At 38.5% G+C, this 17297-nt stretch overlaps 1 protein-coding gene across 1 annotated transcript; it reads right to left on the reverse strand.

Annotated features, from left to right (window-relative positions):
* Window positions 1–843: 843 nt before the first annotated feature.
* Window positions 844–10996, reverse strand: plaat1.S (phospholipase A and acyltransferase 1 S homeolog). The gene is made up of 3 exons (XM_018264792.2): window positions 10858–10996; window positions 7031–7299; window positions 844–1055 (listed from the first exon to the last, which is right to left on the reverse strand). Exons 1-3 carry the CDS (start codon window positions 10994–10996, stop codon window positions 954–956), a joined length of 510 nt encoding a protein of 169 aa, XP_018120281.2. The 3' UTR covers window positions 844–953.
* Window positions 10997–17297: the final 6301 nt, after the last annotated feature.

The raw sequence follows: 17297 nt of genomic DNA on the forward strand, positions 1-17297 counted from the left end.
AAATCTCACGTAATTGGGCTGGCGTGTACAGTGTCATGATGTCACTCTGCATCTGGCCGGATTAATATACTATTTCTGTGGCCAATGTAGGATCACAAAGTGCAACTTAATAAAGTGCAACAGATGGGGGAAGGTACAGCCACTGGGCCTGGAGGAAGGCAGGAAAGATAAATCCAGCTCTCTGGTCAGCAAAGGTGCACTCTGCTATACAGCACAAAGTATATCATGTATTTATGAAGACCCCAGATAGAAGGGGGACTTCTACTTTGCACCCCTTAGTGCTCTTGCCCTTCTGTCTGGTGTCTTCATAAATTACCCCTATTGTTAGCATGTATGTCTGCCCATTGAAAACAATAGTCATTGCGTTGCATAGTGATACTGGCACAACATGGTAATGCTGAAGCAAAAGGAGTTTTTACTGTGGCAGGTAGAATGCCAAGTCCTATAGCCCTGAGAGGTAGATTTGGCTGTTTTTGGTGACAGAGCCAAAAGTTACTATAACAATATTTTCTTAGGGACCCTCAAATTTTGGCCTAGATGGCCTCTTTTACAAAACACACTTTAAGATTGCACATCAGTCCTGGCCCCACAGCAATGTTTTGGGTATGTTGATAACCCACTGTGTAAAGGTTTCAGAAATGTGTGAGTGGAGTGTTTCTGCTTGTATTTGCTCATCAGTGTGCAAAAAAAAGGCTAGCATGGTGTTCAGTACCCATGAAAAAGATAGCAGATTGAGATTTTATAGGTTATGTTTTGTCAGATTAGTGGTGGCTCTTTAGTGGATGCCCCAGACAAAAGCTATGACACATTTCAATAAGAACAACATTATGGTACTAAGGGTTTTATTGTAAATATAGACTAAACCATTGTATCATATGAAGAAAATTACCACTCCAATATATGCGTTTTTTTCCCCCATTCATTTTCAAATCCATCCTTTGCTAATGTTCATTTTAACGTTGTCCTTGCCTTGACTTGTTTTGAAACATGCCAAGTAATGAGAATGCTCCTGCAGCCGCTGTGACAAACCCAATGGCGCCAATAGCTCTATTGGCCTGAAAAAGAAAAGAACATACAAATACAGTATGTGAAGTGTGATCCAGTTAACTAGGCACAGGGCACATATTGTACAATTAAGGCACTTGGTACAAGGGGCATATCTAGTGAATTGGTGTCTGAATGTAGCCTATCACTTTCTTGAATGAAATCTGCCTGACATTAGTGGTGTCCCTGTGTGCCATGGGTCTTTCCATGCTGGCCAATGATTTTGGCTGATCAGGCAGCTGTGAGTCAAGCCCCCACAGACGCAAAGATTTTTCTTTGATGAACGACAGATTTCAGTGCAATCCAAACAATCCGCCAAATTATCGTGAGGTTAGTGGGAATCGATCGATCATGCACCTAACGAATTAATCGGCCAGGTTAGAAACTTTTCAACGGTCACAGTGAAATGTATCTATTGTCCAATTGTTTGCAGTGCCAAGCAGGCAGTTTTCCTGGCTTCAACTAGACAAAATGGAAATGGTAACAAATCATACAGTTAAACGATCAAGATAAGCTTGGTCTAACTATAATGAAAAGATCTTTTAAAAACCTTAACATCTACGGCCAGCTTTAGACAATGAAAGCAAACATTTGAATGCAATGGTAAAAATCTGCTCACTGTTTTTACGAGCCCTGTACCTGTACATGATTATCTGTTTAAATGTGTTCTACTGTGATTCAGTATTATTTGTTCTTTCTTTGTTCTTTAATAGTGATGAGCAAATCTGTCCTGGAGAAATTACGTGAAACGAATTGAAGTAAATTTTTTTATGCGCATAACCATTTTTGTCGCACCAAGGGGCAAATTCACTAAGAGTCGTAGTTGCGCCAGGCGTAACTTTGCCGCACTTCGCCACACTTTGCCAGGCGTAGTTTCGCCAGCGCTCCGCAAATTCACTAAAATCCGAAGTTGTGCTCGGGGGTAGCGTAAGGTTGCGAAGTTGCGCTAGCGTTGATTCGCTAGCGATGGTTAATTTGCATACGGCGCCAAATTCAAATTTCAATGGAGGAATACGTAGAATCACTACAAATGCCTGGGAAACCTTCAAAACATCAAATAAAATTTTTTTTTTGCCCTACACATGTGCCCACTGTAAAGTTAAGTTGCCATGAGTTAGGAAATGTAGGGGGGAAGGAGGGGAGCCCCAAAAAAATATTTTGATCTTTTTCAGCCTATCACCCATAATATAGAAAAAACGCCAGCGTTTTTTGGGGCTTAGAAAAAATTTGAACTTTTTTTGAAGCAATCCCTATCTACTCTATTGCGCTTCGCCTGGTCTGAGGTGGCGAAGGAAGTCTAGCGTAAAAGGTAGCGTTAAGTACAATGCGCGCGTTAGTGAATTTGCGTAGTTACATCCATTGCGAAAATTCGGCAGGCGTAAGGGTGCGAAGTAACACTAACGAATTTACGCCAGCATTCGTAAGTGAATTTACAAAGTAACGAAAATGACCAACGCTAGCGAATTGATGCTAGCGTTAGGCGCTTCGGCGCATAGTGAATTTGCCCCCAAATGTATTAAAATCAATGGGCGATTTTTCTTATGGTGACTTTTTTCTCCAAATGTATTAAAGTCAATGGGTGTTTTTAGTTATGGTGAATTAAAGGAAAACTATATCAACAATGTAGGTCTCTATTAAAAGATACTGAGTAAAACAGCTCATGTGTAAAACCCTGCTTCATGTAAATGAACCTGTTGCTTAAAGGAAAACTATACCCCCAAAATGAATACTTAAGCAACAGATAGTTTATATCAAATTGAATGACATATTAAAGAATCTTACCAAACTGGAATATATATTTACATAAATATTGCCCTTTTACATCTATTGCCTTGAACCACCATTTCGTGACTCTATCTGTGCTGCCTCAGAGATCACCTGACCAGAAATACTACAACACTAACTGTAACAGGAAGAAGTGAGGAAGCAAAAGGCAGAACTCTGTCTGTTAATTGGCTCATGTGACCTTACATGTGGTTTGTATGTGTGCACAGTGAATCGTACAATCTCAGGGGGCGGCCCTTATTTTTTAAAATGGCAATTTTCTATTTATGATTACCCAATGGCACATACTACTATAAAAGTATATTATTATGATAATGAAGCAGGGTTTAACACATGAGCTGTTTTACTCAGTATCTTTTAATAGAGACCTACATTGTTTGGGGGGTATAGTTTTCCTTTAAGTATTCATTTTGGGGGTACAGTTTTCCTTTAATTCTCCAAATGCATTAAAGTCAATGGGAGTTTTTTCTTATGGCGACTTTTTTTGTCCTAGTGTATTAGTCAATGGGCGTTTTTTCTTATGGCGACTTTGTTGTTCCAATGCATAGAAGTCAATGGGCGTTTTTCTTATGGTGACTTTTTTCTCCAAATGCATTAAAGTCAATGGACATTTTTTCTTATGGGCGTTTTTTGCACTGCGAATTTTCACCGCAGTTTCGTGAACAAATTTGCACAGTGACTTGGGACAGCTGGGAAATTGACCATATGTCTAGCCCCATGTCAGATTTCAAAATTAAATATAAAATAATCTGTTTGCTCTTTTGAGAAATGGATTTCAGTGCAGAATTCTGCTGGAGCAGCACTATTAACTGATTCATTTTGAAAAAAATATTTTCCCATGACAGTATCCCTTTAACCCATTTAGTAAGCCATAACCAAATCAACAACCAATTGAATTGGTTATGGCTTAAATAGCTTAAGCATTCACAAACCTAAATATATTATAATAATAATAAATTGCTACTATTAGAGTTTTCAAAACGCATTCTGCATTATATTCATGTTTGTGTTTTTTCTCCAATTGTGAAAAAACTGAATCTTAACTTTTGATCAGTCATTCCACTGTGGCCTCTTTGTAATTGAACTCTACTCTATTGAATTGTTAATTACAAAATATCTAAACTAGTTTCTCAAATATGTAAATGATTTACTAAGCAATTGCAGACTTTGCATGACAGGTTCAGCAGTTCCAGAGGTGAACAAAATTGGGAGGCCGAAAGGGACGTGGGAATGTGGTTCCCACATAGGGGTGGGACTGTGTGCTCAGCACGCTTGGATTGCTGGATAGTAAAGTTCACTTTAAGATTGACACTTACAAAAGACTATCACCCATATGTAATAAAAGGCACTAAGTTTGCCTAGGAGCAGTAACCCATAGCAACCAATAAGATGTTTGCTTTTAGACAGGTGACCAGTAAATGCTACCTGCTGGTTGGTTGCTATGGGTTACTGCTCCTGGGCAAACTTAGTGCCTTTTATTACATAACCCCCAAAGGAATTTGGTCCTCATTATCTGCAGTCCCTGCTCTAAAAGAGATGAATTTCCAGTTTAAAAATGTGGTTGTTAAAGCTCAGAGACAGGCAGCAGTCCAAGGTGAAATGCAGTCTGAGGCAGGGTTTCACAAGGGGTCATCTAGCGTCCTGGCAAGAAAGTCAAAGGTACGTCTACACATATATACATACACACTTAAAGATACATACTGTACTGAATATACAGAGGCATCTCCAAAAAACTTAATAGATGGGGAAAAAACTAGCCAGGTACAGTATGTTCACAAAATAATCAAAGCCCGTGCCAACCTCATGCACAGTAATGGAAACGTTTTTACAGAATCTGTCAGGCCTGTACTTTTGCAAATTCAACATGAAGTGAAGTTTCGGAAGCATGCAGTCCTACCAACTTCTGCAAGAAGACTTCTATCAAGGCAGGCTAGGACGTTGGGCCATGTTTTGAGGTACACTGTATCTATCAGAGTGGCGAGAGCAGAGCTGGGCAACTTACAAACAATGGCGGGTGCAGCACCCAGGTAAAAGCACCTTCGGAGAACACACCTACATATACAGACACAAATACAGAAAAGAAAGGAGAACGTTCTTGCCATGTCTTTCTATCTCTTCCCTTTCCTCCAGTAAGTTCTATCATGTGTTCATCTTTCCCATCCCCTAAACTCTGGAGCCTCTCCTTTCCCTTGCAGGTGCTACAAACAGATTGCTAGAACACAAGAGTCCACTGACTACTTCCTTAGTCTGACTCATTCAAATATAGAAAATATTGCCTCCAAAATTGCTGGTGTTAAAGTGTGAACATGTAAATCAAGATTGATTCAGGGTTCACAGGCATCACCATAAGGGACAATGCTTAGGGTGGGTTTAGCTCAAGCTTTTCTCAGTGTTCTCAGTGTTTAAAGGGGCTGTTTACCTGCAAACACTCTTTTTTCAGTTCAGTTGGTTTCAGTTGGTTTGGAGCAGAATCCTTGAGCTTCATTAAAGGATAAGTAAACCTTAAAAATAAGTGAATGTAAAATTGATGAGGGTGTTATTCTAAGAACTTTTGCAATGTACATTTATTATTTTTTTTTTTTTAAATCCCAAGATATTAAAGAATACATGTGCTGTTAATATGAATGAATTTTGTTCCAACATCGCCACCTGCTGGTCAGTTTCACACCAGTCTGACCACCAAGTAGTCAAGGAAGTTGTCAGGAGAAAGAAAGAGGCTGTTCTGATGTTCTTCTGCTTAGGAAAGATTTGAGAAAGTTTTCTAATTGTTTTCCTAAGCAGAAGAACATCAGAGCAGCCTCTTTCTTTCTCCTGACAACTTCCTTGACTACTTGGTGGTCAGACTGGTCAGAAATTGACCAGCAGGTGGTGCTGTTGTAACAAAACTCCTTCATATTAATAGCATATGTATCCCTTAATATCTCGGGATCCAAAAAAAATAAATGATGAATGTAAATTACAAAAGTGCTTAGAATAGTACTCTCGTCAATTTTACATTCACCTATTTTTAAGGTTTACTTATTCTTTAGAAGAAGCTGTTAGAATTGATACAATAGTTGCTAATATTCCAAAGATACTGCTGAGAAATGTATCAACTAATTGTATCAATTAACTGTAGCAGTTTAGAATCTGCTGGATCACTGAGCTTTCAGGTTGAAACACTAAAGACAGGAACATTCAACTTTAAACTTAAATTTTGGCTAAACGGCAAAAAATAAAAGATGGCAAGCAATTGAAAAAAGTATTTTTTTATCTGAAAACAACTGAACCGAAAAAAGTGTTTGGAAGGTGAACAACCCCATTAACAAGAAGAGTCTATTCACAATCTATTAGGCTTTGAATTCAGTTTATGAACTGCAAATGGATAGACATTGTATAATTCCAGGTGTATAAATAGGTGTTATTGCTCTTTGTTAAACACTTGAGAAATGGTGGGCTAAACCGGCATGCTTAAAGCATTATTTGATAAAAGTTAATCTGTGAGAGGGACTGAAGTTTCATTTTGGCAATATAAGGTCACTGGCCTGGAAGAACAGTATAATATAAATGATGTATGAATGAAAAAGAGGGCAGTTATTGTTAAACTGGCCATAGACATGCAGATATACCTTCAATATCGGACGTACAATCTCCTGACCTGCCACTAACCATTCAGATCAAATAAAGTAGTAAAATCAGACAATGTTCTGCCCCGACAGTAACCGTAGGAAAGTTATGTCCGACAAAAAACTGGTGACAGTCTCCCAATGATATAGTCAGATACTATAGACAACACTACACAATACATGCAGAGAAATTAACATTAGCCGACCAAAATATTCTAACCTGTCCGATCGGCTAAATGACCAATCACCACGGGACACTCATGGTCGGAAAATTGTATGAAACGAAGATTCGTACAAAATGGATCTTTGCGTCTAACCCTTGTTTAAGTTTGTCAAAAGCTCCCATCCTTATACTGTTAAATACTGAACCCATGGCTAAATGTGTTCTATACAAAGAGATCTGATAGCCCACTGTATTTCATGTATCAATATTCTTTTTACAATGTAAATTTTTATGAAAATGGCACATAGGATTTTCTGCCTGTCCCAAATTCTAGTACTTAAACTCCATTGCCTATATAGAATCTGCTGATTTTTGATGTTTTTATTTACTATGTGTTACATGTTTAAAAAAACTGCTACTAAAAATTTGTCACCTGATCAGACACTCCTTCCCCGTAGCGAAGTAGGGTTACAAAATGCTCACAGTTATTCCCAAGGAGGTCGTAACATACTTCTTGGCCAATAAGAAGTTCTGCCCGTTGGATAATTTCTTCAGCTGGCAAAGGCGTATATTTATCATCATATTTATTGTTTACTTTATACGTATTGCTTCCGACTACATCTTTCAGAAGTTGCATCTTAACAAGAGCTTTCCTGCTAAAAACTGACTTGGCACTTGAGAACGAAGCAGCAGCAGTCTCTTCTGTAAACAAGAAATATGAAAGTCTTAGTATAAAGTGGTGCACAATATGCTAATCTGTTTACCAATATGTGAATGATATTCATCAAGAAACTGGCAATTCACTGTACTATCTGATTCCAATTACTAAAATACATGTTGTTTGGGAGAGTTAGTATTTGAAGCTCAAACCATACAGGTGTATTGAGATAAAACAGAAGCAAACATTTATTGCCATGCAATATTAACACTAAGTTCTATGTTCGTAGTAGGTGGTAAAGCCAGATTTTAGTACAAGGATTATTGTAACAATCCAATATTTTGTAGAATATAACACATACAGGAAGTTTTTCACCATGGTAACATTTAAAGGAGAATGAACCTTCCCCCAACCCCCCTCCAACGGCCCTACTCCCTCCTTGCACAACCCATTACTGTCCTTATTTTCTATATTTTTGTACCTACTAAAGGTTTCTGTTCTCCTTTAAGGTTAAGGCACTGGGCATGTGGCATGCTTCACTACACCTATGCTTCTGTTTGTAACTGTACTGACAGGAACAGCATTGCAGCTACAAGGAGAGGAGATCACCCTGAACATGAAAGAATGCATTTCAGGCCAATCTCTGCTCCATGTAGCTGCATTCAGGCCATCACTGTGCATCTGTGTGTCAATGCAGCAACACGCAGAGGGGTATAGAACCAGAGTTTATTGTATGATGATGCCACCAGAGAAAAGAGACTGCCATGAGTGCATCGCCAGCATCAACAGGTCCAGTTTCAAGTCTGATCCAACCACACCATGGGCCATATTTCTAGACCCAAACTTGTCCAACCCACAAGTTTCAGGCCAACTAATGAGCGACTGATGAAGAGCATATATTGTCTTTGTTTTTTAGTTTGGCAGGTTCATGACAGCAAAACATGACTATCATGCAGATGGTCTCTGTTTTTTTTGTCAATTTCTTTCCTCACAACTGGTAACCTTAACACTTCCCTTCTGGGACCATAACCGTGACAGTATCTTTTATAGCAATAAATCCAAGCTCCTTATTTCCCCACTAAACAAACGATATACATAAAACACACCATTGTTCACCTTCCAACAATTTTTTTCAGTTAAGTTGGTTTCAGATCACCAGAACTAAAGGCTTTTTTTTCCAATTACTTTTTATTTTCTATTTGTGACTGTTTGTTACTATTGAAGTGTTAAGTTGAATTTTTCACCATCTTTCTAAAGCTGCACTGGGAGGGGGTATCACCAACTTCATTATAGGGGAACTCTGGCTTCCAAACCAAAATTTAATAAAGAGGTCCACACAACACAGAAACCCCTAATATACCCATCACAGTTACCTGTTTCTTCAAAAAGTATGAATAAATGCCATTTTCTATGCTGAAATCCAGCTGGTTAACAGTTCTTCTCTTTCTGCATCATTTGAAATCCTGGCAGGGAAGGAGGGACTAAACACTGATGTTATAAATTGTAACAACTTGTCCACAGCTGGCTGTTAATACAAAGTAACAGTAGTCAGCCGGCTCAGCAAAGTAGTCAGAGAGATCGGCAGGACAACAGGGGGCTAGGCTTAGGGAACTGTCAGAAACCATTAAAAATCATGAAAAGTCTGCATATTTTTTTAAATAACGTTTTTTTGCAAAGTTGCTTGAAATTATTTTACTTTTCAAAAAGCTTACGTTGTGTTTTTGTGGAGTTCCCCTTTAAAAGCAGCTGTTAGAATTGATAAAACCATTACTAATATTGCACAGATGCTGCTGAGAAATGTATCAAGTAATGTACGAAAATGGCAACGGTTCAGAATCTGCACCTGGATTACTAAACTGCCAGATTGAAACACCAGGGACAGGAACATTATACTTTAAAACTTACATTTTGGGGAAAATGGTTAAAAGTAAAAGAATGGAAAACAATTGAAAAAAGTCTCGTGAAAAGGGCTGAACTGAAAAAAGTGTTTGGAAGGTGAGACATCCCTATAATTTCAGATAACTTCATTGTTTGCATGCTTGAAATATACATGTCTATTTTAATTGTTCATTTGAAAAATCTTTGAATGGACAAACCCACAAAATTACAGAAAATTGTTACTAATTACACTTATTAGAAAGAGGAATTTCAAGCTTCAAACCTGAGATGCTTTGGGGAAATAACTCTCAGCAGCTATTCAATCAGTTTGAATTTTTCACTACTGACAACAAAGGGGTTATTTATAGTGATGGGCAAATCTGGGGCAAATCTGTCCCATTTTGCTTTGCCGAGAAATTTGCAAAAGTCCAGCGAAAAATAAAAATTCAAATTTGGGCTTTTTGCAGCATCGGGGTCTAATAAATGTCAAAAAAATTAATTTTTTCCCCCCACAAAAAATTCACATTTTATAGTAATTAAAACTCATATTTTTTGAGTTTTTAATATATACACATTGATAAACTCCTCCGTTGATTTTTGGTTCTTACATTGTAAAGACTACTCTTACTTAGAACAGGACCAAGATGTAAAATGACAATGACTTGCCTCAAATTTGTTTCTAAATGGTCTTCATTAAACACCACAATCCATGGGGCAAATTTATTAAAGGGCAAAATGGCTAACACTAGCGAAAATTCACCAGTGTGACATCATTTCATTACTTTGCCGATTTAAAGGGCGCTGGCGTCAATTTGCTAGCAAAGTGGACCTACTCTAGCGCTACTTTGCACTCTTACGCCAGGCGAAGTTGCGCTATGGCAAAGGGACGTAACTACGCTAATTCACTAACTTGCTCATTTTGCTGAAGGTTACCTCTTGCGCCAGACTTGCCTTCGCCACCTCAGACCAGAGAGTAGATAGGGCTTGCTTCAAAAAAAGTTGAAATTTTTTCTAAGTCCCAAAAAAACGCTGGCGTCTTTTCCTTTTTTAAGGGTGAGAGGCTGAAAAAGATCATAAATTTTTTTGGGTGTACCTTCCTTCCCGCCTTCATTTCGTAACATATGACACCTAAATTATACAGTGGGTACATGTATAGGGCAAAATAACAACTATTTTATTAAGGTTCCCTGGGCTTGTGTAGTGTAAACTATTTGCTGCTATGTATACGTCCAATGTACTTTAATTTGGCGCCGTATACAAATTAGGCATCGCTAGCGTAACTTTGCTTGGCTTGCCGAATTGATGCTAGCGCAACTTCGCTACTTTTCGCCTACCTGAGCGCAACTTTGGATTTTAGTGAATTAGCAGTGCCCTGGCGAAACTTCGCCTGACGAAGTGCCTCGAACACAGCGCTGGCGCAACTTCGAAGGTAAGTAAATTTGCCCCATAACTCTAAGCTATGTCCAATCTGGTGCTTAAAGTATAAATAAGTTTACATATTGCTCTCTAATTACCCTGATGATGCTGCTGGTCAGGGCTTTGTAGAGGTCACTTGCAGAGTATCAAGCAATTTTTTGAGCTCATAAAAAAAATCCCATCTTTGGTTAATAAACCCATACTTCTTCCTAACCTGAGAGCAGAACTGAATATTATTATAATGATCCTTCATTTACAGTATATAGTGTAAACACACTTTGAGAAATCTATGCAAGTGCAGTTTTTACCCAGTGGAGCCACGTTGATGACATAACCATCACCAAGGTATAGGGCCCAGTGTTGGTAAGCTGGTCGGAATATTTCAATCAGGTCCCCTGGCTGGAGATCTTCCGGAGTCCTTTCATTTTGGTTATCATTAGAAGCCATCTGAGAAACATAAACACATAATTGGACCATGTTTATCTTTTGCTCTTATAGAACAAACAAAGGGAAAAAGAGCTCACAAACGAATGAAACGTTGAAGCACTCAAGTATGGAATGTGGCCTGGGTGCACCTGCCTGAACCCACAGATAGGGAACAGAACGGCAAATCATAGGCAATAGAAAAATGGGCGCTACAAAGGATTCAACATAGGGTCACGTAAATGTAGAAGTAAAAATATTTTATTCAAATTTGCATAAAAAAGTCAACATCTCCTCACATGTTTTGTGTCCCAGGGATACCTAGCAATGACCCATAGCCCATGACTAAGTAACCCTGGCACACAAAACATATAGGGAGGAAGGAGATGTTGATTTTTTAATGCAACTTTGAATAAAGCATTTTTTCTTTTACATTTTTGTGACCCCTTCAGGGGCGTATTTAGATTAAAGCACCTGAGAGTAGCAGGTTTTAGGGGGCGGCCCTCAGGTGCCTGTACATTTATTTTTTAAGTTTAAAAAAAACCATCGCCCAGCCTCCTCCACGGATTTCATTAGGAAATCTGGTGAAAGACATGGGGGGGTGAGGGGTATAAGGCCAGGCTTGTTGGAAGAAGTGACGTCATGCGTACACATCGTGTGATGTCACTTCCATGACAGTGCGTATGACATCACGAGCACGACACACTGACATCACGCGCATCACAAAGGGGTGTATTTAGGTCCGGTGCCTAGGCCTCAGACCTAAATACAGTCCTGGACCCCTCCTGGAATCCTCTGGAGTGCCCATTTGTCTTTTGCTTTTCCCTGGCAATTTGACATTTTTTTACATGAATTTGCCTGCAAGGAATCCAGTCAGGGGAACATGATACACACTGAAAAACTTGCCTTAGGTGATACTTTATTGGTAAATGTAGTCAGAATTTCCAGTTTTTGAACCAGAAGTTAAGCTCTTTAAATGTAGAGAATGGAATTGCCTCAGGCAGGCCCACACCCAGACGAGCCACTGGGATATTATGATACTCTGTCACTCATTAAATACTGTAGCACTTAATGCATTACAAACATCAAAGAGTCCCATGAGGTTGAAAAAAAGGCTGGTTGGCACTACAAGGGCCTGCGTTAAGTGTGCAATCAAGTAACCTGAATTTTCCAACTTTCTCCATTTATCTTAAATTGACGCAATAAAGTGCAAAATTTATTTTTTTTTACTCCCTATTTTCCAATTTTAACTTGAATGGCTGCCCCATGGCTACATAGTAGCGTGTTTGTGTAAATGCAGTAGTGATCCTGAAGCTAATACACTAGTGCCGTGTTACGGTGCACTATATGTAAATGCATAGAGATCCCTTTTGGTCTTTTAAAAGCAGTGACCACCAGTTTCTCATCAGTCTAGCTAAAGCTTACATTCATACCACTGCCATAAACGTTTCAAGATCATAACATTTCTGAGTCAAGAGTGAGTAACATTACTTGCTGCTTAACTATTTAGTGGTACACTTCGTTGGTTGGATATATTTAACACCTAAGGCTAGTGCCACAAGGGGGGCTGAAATAATCCTGCTGAAATACAGAATGCAAAATCTCATGTCGAAATCAGCCGCGTGTGCCTACACCTGAGCTAACGCAATAGTTCTGGGTGCAGGCAGGAGAGGAGGCTCATGCCCTTACAGGGGCTGATTTTAAGCCTGTGTATTTCAGCAGTTACACAAACAAAGTATAGCACTCAACAGCAAAACGTTTTTAATTAGTAGTCCAACATTTTGGTTACCAACTGTGACCTCTCTCAAAGAAAACAAACAAAAGACAGTTTTGACAGTACTTATAACACCAGCACTTGAGTGTAAGCTCTGTAGGTGTAACTCACTGAGGCAGAAAGTTCCAACAGCACTGCATGCACAAACAGTATAGACTTGAATCACTTTACATGCTGAAACCCCACCCCAAATTGTTTTATTTTTTATGGAAAATAGTAGAGCCCCTGTCTCAAGAACAGGCATTTGCCCCTACTGTATATATATCAGTAAGTTTCTACACTATTACATTACATCCATTATCTTCCACAGTGGCCACTACCAACCTTTGGTGGGTTTTTAGAGACTGCAATTGAACACTCAGCTTTTTAAAATTTTAACAGTTGCTTTCTTTATACTAAATATATAAATATCTTTAAAAACCACAAAAAGAGTTAACTAGAAGCAAATAATCACACATGTGGCCCTTCCAGCTGGCAACAACTGTTTTATAGAAATACAGGTTACTGGATATTGGTGAGTGAAGTTGTTAATTTGGAATCCATATGAATAATGCTGGGTTAACATATATCAGAACTGATTTGTTTGCATGGTGGTCAAGCAAGTTTCATAAAGCCTTAATAATATAAACAAAGGATTAAAGATGCCTGAATGGACTACATGTTAATGCAAATAGATGACATCTCACAATCTGCCTTCATTTCACAGCAGTCTGTATTGATTCCATCACATTCTGGTGCTTTAAAAGCCACACATTTGCATCCAATGAACAGCACAGTGGTGAATCATATGAAACATGTTCAGGGAATTGTTTTCCTAGTTTTTGTAATAAATCTAGTAGATGAATATAAAATAATTGTATCATGGAACACACTGTGGTAGCTTTTAATGGATGTGTATTTGTGCTGGAATATACAACTTTGTCTTGTATTTTATTGTCTTTAATGTATGTGGAATTTGCTGCAGAATGTGCCCAGCTCAGCACTGGTATCTTCTGGAATGTAGCACTTTCCTATACATACTAACAAAGGCTAAGAGATACATGTCACTGTCAACTTGAACATTCTCCGTGCATTAGCACAGGCCTAGACAAATGGTACTTTTGATTGCCATGGAAACAAAATGCATGGTTAGGCTGGCATACTCATTCTTTTGCCAATAGAATACACTGCATGTATATGTAAGCGAAAAATGCCAAAACATTTTTCTTTTAAAATAAACATTCTGCACATGCACATTATAAAGTAAAAATTGACTAGGCATCATCACATCCCAAACTAATTAATCATAAAAAATAAATTTGTTATAAAAAATAATTACAAAAAAAAATATATATATATATAACGTGAAGAATGTTCATGTGATAGACAATCTTCTGGATGCAGCTGAACTACCATTCCCACCTTCAGGTAAAAGCTTATGAGGCTGCTGGAAGCTATAGTGCAATAAAACACGGAGGCATGAATTGTCGCCATCTTAATATAGTTTTCATTTTTTTGCTAACACAAAGCCAAAAATAAAAATTCCACGGATGCAATCAGGGTTCAATATATATATATATATATATATATATATATATATATATATATATATATATATATATATATATATATATATATATATATATATATATATATATATATATATATATATATCTATATATATATATATATATATACAGTATTTTAGTATTTTAGTTTTAATACGTTCAACCACAGGGGAGAGCAGGAAGAACATGTAAGCACCAAACACAGGTGGACTGGAACATGCTGTATTCCAACTGCGTTCACTGCTTATATGCGTGCTTGTGAATACAGGCCCCCTCAAAAGAATACTTTGGGGGCAGATTTATTAAAGGGCGAAGTGACTAATGCTGGTGACGATTGGCCAGCGTTATCGCTTTCAGGGACTTCACCGATTTATTAACGGGTGCAGACATCACTTCGCTAGCGAAGGAGATAGACGCTAGCGGTCATTCGCACTCTAACTCCAGGCGACTTTTTCGCTCTGGGAAATGGACGTTACTATGCAAATTCTTTCGCCAGGCTTGCCTTCACCAGCTCAGACCAGGCGAAGTGCAATGGAGTGCATAGAACTTCCTCAATCTTCAGTTACTTACAGCATATATTTTGAGTGAAAAAAGTCCAAAAAACGCTGGCGTCTTTTTCTTTTTTCAGGGTGATAGGCTGCAAAAGTGTTTAAAATTCTTTTTGTGTAACAGGTTTCCCCCATACATTTTATAACATATGGGAACATTATTTTATACTGGGCTTATATGTAGGGCATTATAGCAACTCAATTGACTTTATTAGGGTTCCTTTGGCATTTGTAGTTTTCAGTGGAAATGTAATGTATTAGATGCAGCATGTAACATAAAGAGGTCCATTCAACTTTAAATTTCCTGCCATATACAAATTAGCCTGAGCCGAAGACCTCTAGCAAAGTTGCACCAGGCAGAATTGAACGATAGCTCTTCATCGCTTTGATTTGCTCGCATTGTTCGCTAGCGTCTGACTCCCAGGATGAAACGTCGCGTTTTAGGAAATTAGTGATGTCTGAGCGATCTTTCGCCTGGCGAAGTGTTGCGATGGCTGTGAAGCAGTCGCTGGCAAATTTTTAGCGGTTAGTAAATTTTCCCCATGCGCTCTCCTGCAGTGAAACGCATTTAAATTCACAGCAGGGGAACACAGGGCTAAACGTCAGTGTGTAAGTTACACAGAGCAGCCTATCAGATGTTTGCTTTTAACCTGCTGATGTTGGTATGGGTAACTACACCTGGTAAACTAAACTATGTGACTTTTATTACATTACAGAGTCCAAAAATGTGTCCTTAATATTTAAGTCAGTAATGATAAATCCAGTAAGCTTTTCTTCAAAGAATAGGTAATATATTTATAAACTCTGGGTCACAAACCTTATGCCCAGTCTAAATATTAACCCTTTGAGAAAAAGGTAAAGAAAGTCTGATCAGATCAGATGATACTTTATATTTTTGGTCCAATAACAACTGAAAGCCCGCTTTTCTGGCATTAGTGTATTTAGCTGGCTACAAACACACATACCAAATGTCAAAACAGTGACACTCCTGGCAAATGTTATAACTTTATTTGATCCTGGCTAATCCCCACTATCTTCTAAGCAACAGGTGGCGACTAACTATTACATTACAAAAAATGTCATATCGACCCCCAGTATATTTGAACGAGTTGCTTATTGGTTCATAATCGAACTGACTGTGATATATATGTGAAGATTTGTGAAAGGGAAATCAGAGTTTAATCTAAAGGCATATGAATAGTTAAATACTCTCTGTAAATTGCTGCTTAATGTAATATAATAAATATTTCTAGTGAAGGCACATTATTTGAGTGTATGTTTTTCTGTGCAATATACTGGAAATAGAAAGGGATAGTTCTTTAATAAAAATAAATACATGCTCTAGTAAGGTTGTTTTAACATAGTACAGCTCCATAATCCTGAGACTTTATGCTACTATGTTGCATTTAGTTGGAAAAGATCTTTAATCACTAACACAGCACTCACAGTCACAGCGTCACCCGTCACTCACCGCTCTAAGCCGAGCATCTCCTCTCCTGTGTTCAGGCACACGAGCTACAGGTAGCGGCTGTCTCTTTAGGAACAGCTTTCAGCCTATAGCAACACTGTCATTGTCATGTAGATAGGAGTACACGCAGCAGCCAATCAGCTGTCAGGTCTCGAAGAAAAGAACTGCTTCTGGATGGAGTGGTACCCGGTCACGTGAAGAAGAATCTGGAAATGATGTGCAGAACCTGTGCTGGAAGTGTCAGTCCTTCCCACTTCCTACAGCACAGAGCCCTCAGCATTTCCAGCACGTGCTACTGGCAGGATAAAGATGCTGTGCTGATATCAGCAAATGTGCCTGTCATGTGTGAATGCTGTGATGTGTGGAGCAGTGATGTCCATCTTTATATTGCCCTCCAGATGTTGCTAAACAATAGTGTTCGGCTGAAAGCAGATGCTGAGAAATTTAAGAGCAGAGCCACTTTTATAACATAGGAATGAGAAGGAATAACCACTAGCTGACATTATCTTGCAATCTAACCCATCATTATAAAAGGCATAATATTCCCTCATTAACATCTGACAAACTCACAAAGTCAGTAATATATATATATATATATATGATTGTTAGGCTCCAATGTGCACTCACAGTCTGTACAGTATGATGTGTAGATCTTATAAACAGTCTCCTAGTTAGCTCTAATTCAACTGCTACATCATTGATGTAAGAATACAATTCAGCCACTCCTGAGTACTGTGTGCAAACAAAGGGGTCATTTATGCAGTTGCAACTTTAGGGGATCATAATTTACAGTATTTATATAGCAGCAGCAAGCTACCCATTGTTTTACATTAATTTATAACTTACAGGTCTTATGATGCCGTCCCCCTTACCTTTCCCGGGCTTACCCCTTTCACATCAGAGTGGGTCAAAGGGAGGCACAACTGCACACATGTCACACGCATGCCACATATCAGAAGTGACAACACCAGGGCCGGAACTAGGGGTA

The sequence above is a fragment of the Xenopus laevis genome, chromosome 5S (assembly GCF_017654675.1).
Source record: "Xenopus laevis strain J_2021 chromosome 5S, Xenopus_laevis_v10.1, whole genome shotgun sequence".
Lineage (NCBI taxonomy): Eukaryota > Metazoa > Chordata > Amphibia > Anura > Pipidae > Xenopus > Xenopus laevis.